The sequence below is a fragment of the Vicia villosa genome, linkage group LG3 (genome assembly GCF_029867415.1).
Source record: "Vicia villosa cultivar HV-30 ecotype Madison, WI linkage group LG3, Vvil1.0, whole genome shotgun sequence".
Classification (NCBI taxonomy): domain Eukaryota; kingdom Viridiplantae; phylum Streptophyta; class Magnoliopsida; order Fabales; family Fabaceae; genus Vicia; species Vicia villosa.
This window is the reverse complement of record NC_081182.1, coordinates 197223355-197237123: the sequence shown is the minus strand read 5'-3', so window position 1 is coordinate 197237123 and position 13769 is coordinate 197223355. Positions and strand designations below refer to the sequence as shown.

The 13769-nt window shown below is 33.7% G+C and overlaps 1 protein-coding gene across 1 annotated transcript; it reads right to left on the bottom strand.

Annotated features, from left to right (window-relative positions):
- Window positions 1-8812: 8812 nt before the first annotated feature.
- Window positions 8813-10325, bottom strand: LOC131657088 (uncharacterized). Its single transcript, XM_058926585.1, has 3 exons — window positions 9627-10325; window positions 9296-9481; window positions 8813-9172 (listed from the first exon to the last, which is right to left on the bottom strand). The coding sequence occupies exons 1-3, from the start codon at window positions 10194-10196 to the stop codon at window positions 8885-8887; spliced, it is 1044 nt and encodes a 347-aa protein (XP_058782568.1). The 5' UTR covers window positions 10197-10325; the 3' UTR covers window positions 8813-8884.
- Window positions 10326-13769: the final 3444 nt, after the last annotated feature.

Below are 13769 nucleotides of genomic sequence, written 5' to 3'. Positions count from 1 at the left end.
TTAACTACAATCAGCGTGGAATCATAGAAATCAAATGGATGCAACAAAGACAAGCACTTTTGGCCACAAGACACCAATAGTTCGACTCACACATACTATAGGTCGACCTACTGCAAGCCTTTTGTGAAGGATTTTAGGTAAAGGCTGAATGCGTCGACGCATTGCCTCTTTATGTCGACGCATTGACGGCTTAGGTCGACGCATGGTATTTTGAGGAACTCACGGGAATGCGCACGTCGACCCTTCAGGTGCATAACTCTGAACATGTCAACCTATGTAGGGGAACAGGTCGACATATCGCTTCTCACATTGGTTTTTGTTGTGTTCTAATTGGTCTATGCAAAGGGTGTGGTATAAATATCCAATTGACCATTCTCTAGCATTTTTAACAAGAAACGTGAAAGATATACCCAAGCTTCTTCTCATCTTCAACCTTTCGCTTATTGATCGAAAATCACACATAATCATCTTTTTCGATCGGAGTAAGGAACGTGTGTTGATAAGGTTCGACAGTAGACATCTGTCTTGTTCGAGATTCGACGGTAGACATTTATCTTGTTCGAGTGAAGATTGTTAAGGGTGTTTCTTGTATAAAACCTTAGGGTTTTTCCTTCTTCATCAAAGATTTGGTACGAAGGTTTTTGACTATCGATTTGCTTTGGTAATCAATTCAGCCGTGCATAAGGGATTGAGGGATTGAAGATCCGCTCAACAAATTTGCTACAACCGGAGGATTGAAAAAGGAACGATCGGGGTATTGATCCGTGAAGATCATTGACATTGACTTGATTCAACTTGAATCAATGGGAGGATCGAATTGTACTCAATTTTACTGCATTTGTGTAGTTGGTGATTGGTAAATTCTATCCTTGTTAAACATTTTGCAATCAAATAAAACTTTCCTAATTTCATTTGAAATTAGGGGCAGACGTACTCCTGCGAGGACGATAGAGGAACTGCCTTAACAAATCTCGTGTGCTTTATCGTTCTTACTTCTACCTTGTTTCTATTCGCCTTGTAATATTTCCATTGTTGAACAAAAATTAAGGTTTGGTAAAAATCGATCACCAAGTGTTCGATAAAATTCCTCAATCAATTTTTGTTCAAATTTTAGTGTAAACGTTTATTGTGAGTAATATACTATCAAGTGTGAAATTGACGTAATTGATAAATTCGTTAAAAACATAATTCATTATTCGCCGTTTTTCATTCGTTCGGTTTAGTGCTCATATCCGGTCCCCGATAACGTAATCGCTCGGAGACGATTAAGTGATTCAGGGAAGTCACGTTTCAAAAGCTAAAATTTTCTTAAGTCAAAAAAGGTGGTCTATTCACCCCCCTCTAGACCATTCCTATCGTCTAACATAATCACATTCTTATGTTTAAGTATGTTTTTTAATTAAATAAATAGAAAACTTAAAAAATTTCTTAGAATAATCTCATTCTTATGTTTAAGTTAAAAATAAATAAATATATTAATCCTTAAATTTTCTCATTTCTTATTTCACAAAAAAAATAAGTAAAGAAAGAGAGAGGCATTAATTTGCTTTGCCAATTTTATTTCACTTAAACCCATTAATTTTGAGCCACGTTTTTATACTTTATTCAAAAAATAATAAATAACAAGAAAAGGTAAGAAATGTTGTCTATCACGTAGCATATCTCGTTTCTCCATTTTTTTATTCTTAGCTTGCATACACTCTTTATTTTAATATATAAAACTAGTGAGAGACCCGTGCTGTCGTTCGGGTGCATTATTTTTAGTGTTATATTTTTTAAATGATACGAAAAATGTGAAGTAAAGAAGTTTGACTAAATTGCATATATAAAATAGAAATTAACCATTAAAAAAAGTCTTACTAATAATAAATTAGTAGTATAAAAAATAGGTTCTAAGTTAAAATAATAATCTAAAAAAAATTGATAACGTTTGATTGCTTCAAAAAATAAGTATTATGGTGATAGTGACCAATGCAGTCACACAAATAAATTCATTTATATCTTTCCTTTGATAAGGCTTGATCACTTAAAAAAAAACTAAGTATTATGATGTTAGTAATCCGGACATATAAATTTATTTAATACTGTATAAAATATATTTAAAAACAATTATAAATTTGAAATGAAGTAGTATTTAATTATAAAATAAAAATTGAATTATATTAAATAAAATACAAAATAAAAAGAAAACGGATTACTGAAGAAAGAAAGTAAAAAAAAATTAAATTTAAAATAAAAATTTTGCTTTTTATTTAAAATCATTGTTAATTAAAATAAAATAAACATTAGATTTATAGTTAGTTACCAGTAAGATTATATATATAAAACCAAGTATACAGTGCATAATCTTCTTCATCAAGCTCCAGCAGAATTGACAAAAAAAAAATAAACTTGAGCAAAATAAATGGGCTCACATATGGAACCAATATTCACAAAAGTAGATTAGTATAAGGCATATTAGAAAGGGACCAATGCCCAGTTAATCAAGTGAAGAAAACCAGTAAACTGCAGAAATTGAGTGATTGACAAAACAAAAGGAATTGAAAAATAAATATAACCTTCTCCCAACAGACATATTTTCCAAGAGTTTAAACAACAAATCATAGCAGAAAAAATAAGTTCACATAAAAAAATTAGTAAAGAAATTGAATAAGAGGAAAGATTGAGAAACAGTTAGCAAAACTCACATCGAGAGCAGTAGCTCCATCAGGTGGAGTGTTCTCAACTGATTGCCAACCTAGTTATTTCACTTTTTAATTTTCGAACTTTATCCAAATTATGACTGTTGACCTGTTACACAAATGTGACTCAACCAGAATGATGTTTTAAGGGTATAATGGGAGAAAAGATTATTTCAAGCACCACTCACCATATTCCTCTGAAGCTACTCTTTGCCCTTCATGAAATTTAGGCAAAACTCACAAAAGAACGGTGCGAAGTACCACCTCAATCTCATATCTTCCAATTTCAATAGCAGCTCTACATGTTCTTGCAAACTTGCAGCATCAAGCTCTTCTTGGCCCTATAAATGCAACAGTAAGAATGTAAATTAAAAATATAAGGGACATACAATGCAATTTGAGAAAGGAAGATCAGTCTAAAGAGTAAACGTTTTACTTTCAAGAAAGCAAGCATCGAACTCCAACTAAACAATAACATAATTAGTTGTTTCATGTGAATTCAATTTCATTATTAGTAAAGTTGCTAGTATGAAAACATGTGTATTGTTTTGGCAGTTACAGAACATCAAGTGTATTGATGCATCATTTTAAAGTTTCACTTAAATACTGACAAGTGATGCAGTCGGAGGATTTTTCTACGCAGGACATGACAACAACTAAAGGAAATGAGTTTGAGGATTACTTTTTGAAGCGTGAGCTGCTAATGGGAATATATGAGAAGGGGTTTGAAAGGCCATCCCCTATCCAAGAAGAAAGCATTCCAATTTCCCTTACTGGTAGTGACATTCTTGCTAGGGCTAAAACGGGACAGGCAAAACTGCTGCATTTTGTGTTCCTGCATTGGAAAAAATTGATCAAGATAATAATGTTATTCAAGGTAGGCTTCCTCTTATTTGTTTAATTGATCAACATGATCTACCACACAACATCACCAACCCCATTAACCTGTCAAGGAAAGTAGAAATCAAGTATAGATACAAAATCATTAGACTACTTACTACTCAACATTGAATTCATTTTTATAAGTAAGAATTAACATGTCAATGAAAGTAGCAATCAAGTATAGATACGAAATCGTTAAACTTAGATAATGTAGAAAAAATAATTTGCAAAAAACAAATATATAAACATGGACATAGAACTAATGCTCCAGCCTAATCTATTGAACACCCTGATTGGAACATCATCCACATAGAAACTGCAAGCAAATCAAGCATAGGTTAAGAAATATTGGAACATCTCCCTGGTCTTGAACACCCGGTTTATTGTTTTTTCTTATATTAGTAAAGCAATTAACAATAAGGTAAAAAAGGCTAATCATAGATAGACCTCCATCTCCATCATAAGTTCTTTGGCGGATGAAGCTGAGACAGCTATATCCCGAGCACCGGGCTTAATGAAGCCTTCTTCAACATCATTGTCAAATAGTGCAAGCAAAAAGTTATAGTAACCATCAACATTCAGTAGGCCAACCTGTTCAGGATAATAAATCGGTTAACAATATGATTATAATAGTATACACCAACGATTTTATCCAACAAAGTAACAGTATAATGTTACCCGTTTTTTTATGAATTCCAAGTTATGCCCAAGTTTTAGAATAACCCTATAAATCTATAGTAACATCAATCAATAACAATACAAATCTTACAAAGTGATATCAATCAATAACAACACAAAGCTTACACATTTGAATGAATATAAAACATGTTTCTTCATTTATCCATACCCTAGAACATTGCAGCCACCATTATACATTTTCTGAGATATCAACCCCATCAGTCCAACAGTTCCTCCACCATACACCAAGCATGAAAAATTATGCAGATCTAACGCTTAAGAAGGCGCAAATCTAATGTTTCTTGTGTATATCTACAATATGATTTATTGGAATCAAAACAAAAACAAAACAAAAAAAATCAGTAAATGAAATTGAAGAGAGACTCAGCAACATACATGCGGGGTCATTTGCGAAGAACTGAGATTAAAGAGAACGAAGCTTTTCGACTTTGGTGAATAAAACTGATTCATCTTTTGTGCTTCAACGGTTTGCAACGGCGGAGAGGCGTATTCTAGGTTTTTTTCCAGTCAATTGAAGGTTTGAGGAGAGAGAGAAGAGGGAGTGATAATTTGACTCGTGAAGTAAAATTTATGTTTCTGGATGAAAGCATTTTTACCTTGGAAGAAAAAATAATAAATTAATTTGGTCCAATCAAATTGAAACAAATGTTTATGAAATAGCTAGTTTGTAAGGGTTAATTTGTTAATTACCTTGTTGTCCATTTTGTAGTGTAAAACTTTTTGAAGGGAAGGGTTTTTTGGGTAGTTTGGGAAATTGATTAGTAAATGGTAGAAAGGGTAGATAGTAGATGACTACAGTTATTTTCAATTTCACACTCCAATCAAAAGTGAATTTGTTGTTATTAAATCTACCTTCAATAAATCAAGTTTTTTTGTGTCATGCTATATACGAAAATCTTATAAACTTCATGCCCCTTTATCTTCAATTGTTTATCAAGCCCCTTTGATGTTGTTCATACTTCACAACCATAAGCCTTGTCTAAATTCCAACTGTTGCAAGCCAAATTTGTGATGCAAGGCTCAAATGAACTACTAAAATGACATGTACAACATTGTTCGGTAGTAGAATTGTCAAGTATTTAAGGAGAGACTATTTCGCCTCTAAGAATGCCTATACAATGTGCCTCCACAAGGAAACACCGCTCAAGAAGCTATCTCTAAGAGAAGTTAATTCATTGTTTCGGAGTCGAAGACATCCATAAGAGATGAAGCTCTGAAATTTCTAAGTCGCTAAAGGGGCAAGAAACGCCAAATTCCTCCTTAGAGCTCCAAAGGAAATCGAAAGAGTCATGCTTATCCATATGACCAGGTAGAAAAGCAACCTCCAAGGAATTTGTAGAAGCCTCATGTATTTGCTAACACTTTTGATAGTAAAATACCCAATCATGAAGAAGACTCCTAAGCTAAGTGAATACAATAGGAAGGTAGATCCAGTTGAGCACGTGGCGCTCCTCAATGAATGGTTGAATTAATTCCAAGATGACGAGTCCTTTAAGTGATCGGACCGACCAACCATTATTCAATGCTTTTCCGAACAAAAGCATTAAATCATGGTCTAGTTTCCGCGAGAGATTCATTTCTCCAAACATAGGAAATTGAAATACCAAAGGAAATGTAACAACGAACTGAGAAAGATAAATCAAAGAATTGGAAAGTATACACTTCAAGAATCGTATGTTAGCATGCAAAGGAAAACAGACCCTATAAACATTTCAAATAAATTACATGCAACACTCAAGTGTTTCATATCCCAAAGTCATTATGAGGTTACCTCAGAAAATACGTTTAAAACGTGGGGCGCATTAAAGGAGAAAATTCCCAAGACAATAATGACTCATCTAGATTTTCAAGAGCACTTAAAAGAAACAGTAAATCTCTGAGGTAGATAAGACAAACCCTTGCATTTCCAAGAAGAAATAAGAGTTTAGGTTAGGGGGAAAATGTTTTGAGTCAGCCATAAAGTTCCTCAACCGACCATTCATTAATAAATGTAGCTCTTCTAGAACCTTACAAGCGCAAGAGAGTGGTCGTACAGGAAAATTCAGGTGATCCAAGCCTGTATGCATCTAACAGATTATTACACTTTACGTGTAAGAGATAACAGGTCGTTATAACCTCTCTATAATATATATATATATATATATAGAGAGAGAGAGAGAGAGAAAGAGCATCAATTTCAGGTACACAATTTTAAATTTAATTTTAATTAACTATTCCCCCTCACATGCTGACTTGAGTGTTATAGTGATAACCTTGCAGGTCAATCACTTCTCTACTATATTGGCAACTCCGATCCACAATCATCCTCCATTAATATTGATTCTCATTTTATCTTTGGTTCCGCAACAGAGTAGTTACTTAAACAAGCTAATGTACCTATTTCATAATGCATGAAGAGAAAATAAAAAGTACTTTGATGGAAAAATTTACGAAATGTGTAATGGAGAAGTTATTAGTAAACTACTTGGATTGAATGGAGTAGAAAATATATTGGATTGATAAAGCAGTTTGGGGTATTAGGGAAGTTTGAGAAGTGATTGTGACTTGATATGTTTTGCGGGAAATGAGAAAGGGGAAAGTCTGACGCATAATTACTAAGGTCTAATTCATCTCAGCTACACATGTCTGGAGGTTGTTCTAGGCCGGCCAGAGGCCCCAAATTACTAAGGTCTATTTCATCTCAGTTCCACTCCATTTGACCCAAGGTCTAAAATCAGTTCACACGCTAAGGGCAAGATACATTCATCTTGAATCTGAACTGACTTGGGCGTTGTTGGAGTTCTAATCATGCAGGTCTACCCTGGGCTTCCGTGAAGGAGATCACCACAACCATTCAAGATCATCAGTTCTCCAACTTCATCAATTTTAGTTCCTGATAGGAACAGAGGTATATTTTTGTAAATTTTTACGAAAATGCATCTTCGTATTATTTTTTGACAAAATGAGTGTGAAACACTTACAAATGGATGAGACGTAAAATGAAATACGTCCGAAAATGTATCTCAATTAAAAAGGACATTTTTTATTTTTTACAAAAGTGCGTGGGCACGACTATGGGTGAAAATATAAATGCCCAAAATGGAATAAGATTGTAGAAAGAAGAAACTCCCTGCAGTGTCTTAGTCCAATCTAGATTGGATATGGGTCTTATTTAATAAATTATATGTCCATTAAAAAAGACTTCAAGCAAGTATTAATGGTAGAGGATTTCTTTTTTCACCTCTATACTTTCTTAGTCGCCTCAGGCGCAATTCCTCTTTTACCCTTAGATTTCGGAGATACATCTTCGATTGCACCATATTTCGTTCTTTAGAGGTGTTTTCAGAGATGCATCTACGAATGGACTAATTTCACATTTTTTTTGCGAAAAAGGTGTTTTCAGAGATGGACTTCCAAAAATATCTCAATATTTGGTCTTGGGATTTTTCGAAGATGCATTTCTAAAATAACTCAATATTTATTAAAAAAAATTAAAATCAAGGCGAATCAATATTTTTTTACAATTCATTTAAATCAAATAAATTTTTTATTATAACATAATTAAAACAAATTGATATCAATTTAAATTAAAGTAATTGATTGAAATTAAACATATTTTAAATCATAACTTACTAATTTTAATATAATTAATGAATATTCGTAGGGGGTGGTTTTTGGCCATTTTTGGCTAGAAATCACCCCTCAACACCGTTTTTTTCTCTTTTTATTTAAATAAATGGTTATCCATATAGACTTGTTTATTCTCTTGTGTTTTTTTAAGTTTTCATCGTCTTGTGCGGTGTTTGTTGGTTTTCCCGTCTTAGTACGGCGTTTGTTGGTTTTCCCGTCTTAGTACGATGTTTGTTGGTTCAGATTGACACATTTACTTCAAATCATTGCAGATCTGAGGAAGATTTGGGCGTCAATGTTGTAGATCCAGAAGTATGAATATTCTGGTGACTTTTATTTTGTCATATTTGTAGGCACTTTCATGTTGCCGTTGTATGCTATTAACCTATGTGCTGCAAGATTGTTTTTGCAGATTCACCTTTTTCAGTTTTTAGTAATCTTAAATTTGTAATGATCGATGTATTTTTCAATTTGAATGAGTGAATATCTTTTTAGTCAAAAAAAATCATTAACCAAAATCGAAACAAAAATCAAGTATAAAAAAGTCATAATTTATCATGTCATTAATTTGCAATTAACATATTAAAATCAAAATGAACATTAATGAAATTTTAGGAAATTTTATGTAAATTAAAAAAATAAAATAAAAATATGAGAACAAATTTTATTCAATTAATAATATAACATTGTACTTGAATTTTAGAAAAAATTATTGAATTAAAATAGTATATATTTTATTATATATCTTGATTAATACAATTAATTATATAAAACAATTAATAAATCTTATTTTTAATTTTTTTTTAAATAAATATTGAGTTATTTCGGAATGTATTTCCGAAAAATTTCAAGATCAAATTTTAAAATATTACAGAGTTACATCTCCGAAAACAACTATTTTGTAGTGCGTTCGAAAATATATCTTCGAAAAATATTTTAAAATTTTCTGAGAAAGAAATTCGCTAATTGTACCATCCCACAAATTATAGAGTACTATTCAAAGTCACATATAATCAAGAAGTTACTTTACAAGTGCTATTAAATACTTGAGATCGATGCTTCTTATTGTAAGCTTTTTTAAGAACAACTATACACTCTACTCTGTGATGAAACCTTGGCTTAACAAGTTTTGGCACCATTTCAAAACTTGAACTCAATTTTACTTGTATCACTATTGGCAATCCATTTCCAGAATCTAGCATATCCTCCATGCTTCCTCCAGCACCATACATTGGCTTGTTCTTTGTCCCCAATTTCAATGTAAAGATTGTTAATCCACTTTCTGCATACAACTCAGGTCCCTACATATGCAAATATGAAGTTATTCAAATACCATGCTATCTACACCTCACAATATCTATACACACCCTCATTAAAAGTGCTCTAAATGTGGTATGGTGCATAATCTTATTTGACATACTTACATTTGAAAATGCAAAGGGCAAGATGGAAAATTTCATATCCATCAATGGAGGACGAATGTGAAGACCAAATAATCTTGATTTATTCTCAATGATTAAATTCATTGAGCAATTGCATGTTAGAATCTTTGTTGTCACTCCAGTTCTATCCACTCCTTCCCCTAATTTAAATTCTTGAATCCTTGCAATCTACAAATCAATTAAACAATCAACGTTATGCTTTGAATTCAAATAAATTGTAGTCCTTTCCAATTTGATAGATCAGTCTCTGCAATTGCACACCGATAATATTTAATTTGTACTAAAAAAAATTCAAATATTAATTTTTATTTACCTCAAGAGAGACTTTGGGTGATGGAGGTTTGGTTGCAATGTAGAACACAAGCAATGCCAAACCAAAACTCACCATAACTCTCCAAGTTATTTGCAACAAAATCCAAGCAAATGAGTCCGAAAAATTGTAAGAGAAGCATCTCTTCCACTCTCCTTCATTTTTCCCATAGTAATACTCATCAAACAATCCTTTCTCATCTTCATCACTGTCATTGTCGTCGACGATTACCAGATGGCGATCGTCGTCGTTTTCAGTGACAGTACCGTCGTATGAAATTTTCTTGTGGTGCAAGAAAGAGTGGTTGGAACCTCGAGAGGAGGAATAGCGACAAAGAGCTAGACGGGTTTGGTTTATCGGGTGTGTCTCAGATCGATTAGGGGAGTGGAAAGTTGATTCCGTGCCATCGTTTTGGGTGTTGCTTCGTAAATCGGGGCTGTTGGCATGGGAGAGGGTGGATGGACTTTGGACATAATATCCACACGGATAGGTTTGGTATGTCAGAGTTTCATGATCTTCAACAACGTTGTTGTTGTTGTTGGTGTTATGATGAATGCCATTATGGTAAGACATTATTGTGTATTTCTTAGTGTACCAAATATGTGTGTTTTGATTCAAATGGTTGAAGAGGCAATTTGGGTTTTAAACAGAATAAAGATGGAAGAATTAATATTACATCATTAGGAGTTGGCAAAGTTGAGGCTACTTTTACATATTTGTTTGATAAGAAAATATTTTGTGCTTTATGGTATTGCTTTGGGTGATGATTAAGGGACATGAGTAGAACTAACATGATTGTTGCTTTGCTTCTAATTTGATACTCATCGATCATTATACATTGTTTCCATTGTAATATACTCTCTTTGCTCAATGCTCCTCAATGCATTTTTTTCCAACTTTCTTTAAGAAAAATATGATAATAAGTTTAGTGAAATTTAATCAATTAAGAACTTGCTTTACACCGAAATGTTTCTCTTTCAACGTTCATCGAATGATAGCAAAGTAAGCACGCTTTGCCCGCTATGTTTTTTCCGCTCAAAAGGTTCATATCTAAACTGAAAAGGATGGCATACTTTTCTTATTTTAATGTTTTTTAATATGTAATCTATTTTAATGTTTCTACTATGGTCTACACTTTCTCATATTGACTAAAAATAAAAAGAAATGTTTGATATATAAGATAAATGACTTACACGCTTAACACTTTAAGGTTTTGGATAAATATGTGATTTCAAGATTTCTTGAATTTTGAATATTTAGCTCATTAAAATTTCTGATGCTTCGCTCTCCAAACTTCCTAACAAGTGCTATTAGAGCCTATTAGACTAAGTGGAGGAGCAAAAGTAGATCCTAGTATGGATAAGGACTTTTCTTTTATAAAATAGGTGATCCATTCTCCCATTGTCTTAATGTTTTGGGTGGATATGTCGTGTCAAAGTCTCTTGTGAATTCTGAACGTTTATCCCATTAAAACTTTCAGTAATTTGTTCCTCAGACTCCTCAACAAGTGGTATGTGAGTTATGGTTAGGCTCGATGGGGAAGCAGAAGTGGATCATAGTGTAAATCAAGGTTAGTGATGTGAGTGACTTACACTTGTGGGAGAGATTGTTGGATTTCAAGTGTGAGTTGTAAAGTCTCACATCGATTAGAAATGGAGAAAATGTTAGATATATAAGATAAATGACCCATATCCCCAATGCCTTTTGATTTTTGGTGGATATGTCGTGTCAAGATCTTTTTGATCCTGAATGTTTTTCCTATTGATACTGTTGTGAAAATGATGCCAAGAACATAGTATAATAGAGAGCACAATGCGAAGCGAGAAGAACAATAAGAAATTGGTTATAAATGCTATTCTTTACTTTCTCTTTGAATCAGGATTACAAGTGTTACAAGAACGACAAATAACCCTCTCATCCTGTTTACGACGATTTCCGATAAACAACCGCTAGTCCTCCAAACTATAAATATACTTTGGTTACTCGCAGGATCGACTAGATTGATCCTAGGACATAGTCAAAGAGTTGTCTTTCAAGATAATCTGGTTCATATTCTTTGATCCCTTGTTTCGCTTCGAAAACTTGGTTATGGTATGAACGTATAAATAACTTGCGAAATAAACTAACAAAGTACACAACTGAAAATAAACTTATTATAAACGTAAATAGAACTTTGACGAAGATGTAAAAGAATGTAAATATCAGAAATGTAAAGTGCAAGAATGTAACAACTTGACGAAAGAAATAAAGACACTTGAATCAACAGAAAGACTAGGCGAAAAAGTAAAGAAAATTAAAAGACATTTCGATTCTGAAATAGAAACACGAATATATTTAATGTGTTGGTGTCATACGTACATTTCTCAGTGAACTCTTTCTCTTAACACTTGATACTTGAGTAATTTGTGAGTGATTTGTACAAAATGAACACCCTGGATCCTGATACTAAGACCCTTATTTATACTAATTCGACCCTAACGGTCCTACGCTAATGAAATGCCAGGTTGCCCACATGCATGTGTTTCGAATCCCTGGGGCGCCATCTGTCCTCGTTGGTTTAATCAGATTATTCTAAATTCAAAACCTCCGGCCTGAATCCTATTTCGATACGTGGCAACGTGAGGATACAGCGAAATACTTCAAGTTTCAGTATTCTTGTATTTCAGAAAACTATTTAAGTCTTGAAGACAGCCTATCTCGATTCAGCTTCGATTTTAGGAATCTTCATCATAAATAACATTTTTGAAAATGTCCATCGAAAGCCATTTTCTTTTCGAACCTTACGTCTTCGAAAAGGCATATTGAACAATCGAAATCTCCAGCTAACAAATTGCCCCCAATAAATGCCTGTTTCGGAAAGATGAGAGAAATAGGCGTTTCTTGCTATAATGAGATTTCGATACCCTCACATATTTTGAGTTCCAAGACTCTGACTAACGTCACAATCATTTATGACTCCTCTTTCAAAGATGTCTTGTCATTTTCAAAAACATCTCTTCAAAACGTGTGTTCCCATGTTTCATCATTACTTATGATCATTGCTCCTAGATACTAGGAGTAAGGCTAATAATTGTTCGACCGCCAGACGAATGAATCAGCTCCTGACGCGTGTCCCATTAACCTTTATTCCAAACCTAAAAATAATTTGAGAAGTTTTCAGTAAACCTTTAAATACCAGGGTTTTATCATTCAGGATTCTTTCTTCTTCACACATCATTGTCTCTTCATTTCCCTGAACGCAAACACAAAAAACCCCTTTCTAGGTTTCAATTCTATTTTTTGAAGCAATCCACTCATGGCGTCTTCCACCGTCCAAAACCCACCACCGGCAACTTCAAGCGCTCTTCAACCTGTTTAACAGTTTCAACGCCCTACACAAGTGGGCAATCAGTAGTACATTCCAGACCCAAACTTAGAAGAATCTCGTGCCATTTACGCTTCTCAGATAACCATCCATTTTCTTCTTTCTGACAAGACTCATGCTTTTATGGGTCCTTTACCTGGCGATAACAAACCTCTTCAAGACAAATTCTTCCCTGTTTATTACAAAACTAGGCCTTTGGTTAGCAGGAACAAAATAGACAAAGTGGATAACCCACTCTTAGCTGAAACCACCGATGTAGACGGCGCTTCGACTGAAGCCGCTGTAGTTCCAGAAAAAATTAGCCTAAGTTATATGACCAATTTTCTTAAAGTGTTTAGAGCAGTTCCTTTAGCGAAAGACCCTGAACTTTACTATGCTTGGTTGGCTAAGGTTGAAGCCAAAAAAGCCCCATTCTGGAAAGAGTTAGGGATTTATGACCTGATCCAATTATCTAAAACAGGTTTAGAATATAATCAAACCATGTTAGTAGCATCTATATATTTCTGGGATGCTTCTCATAATACCTTCTATCTTCCTTGTGGGATGATTACCCCAACCCTTTTCGACATAGCCGCTATTACAGGGCTTCGACCAACAGGGGAAATTTTCGATCCTAACTTCATGGATACAGATACTATACAATTTAATGAGATCAAAGCCACTTTTACTCCATTCATCATGAAACATCATGACACAACAACTAAAGAAGTATCAGAAGAAGAGCATATCGCATTTCTGGAACTTTGGCTTTCGAGATGTGTTTTCTGTTTGAGGTCTCTTCA

Coding starts and splice junctions, on each gene's coding strand:
- LOC131657088 (XM_058926585.1), bottom strand. CDS start 10,196: ATGTCTTACCATAATGGCATTCATCATAACACCAACAACAACAACAAC. Junction 9,482..9,626: donor CACCCAAAGTCTCTCTTGAG/GTAAATAAAAAT, acceptor ATTGATTTGTAG/ATTGCAAGGATTCAAGAATT. Junction 9,173..9,295: donor TGCCCTTTGCATTTTCAAAT/GTAAGTATGTCA, acceptor TTGCATATGTAG/GGACCTGAGTTGTATGCAGA.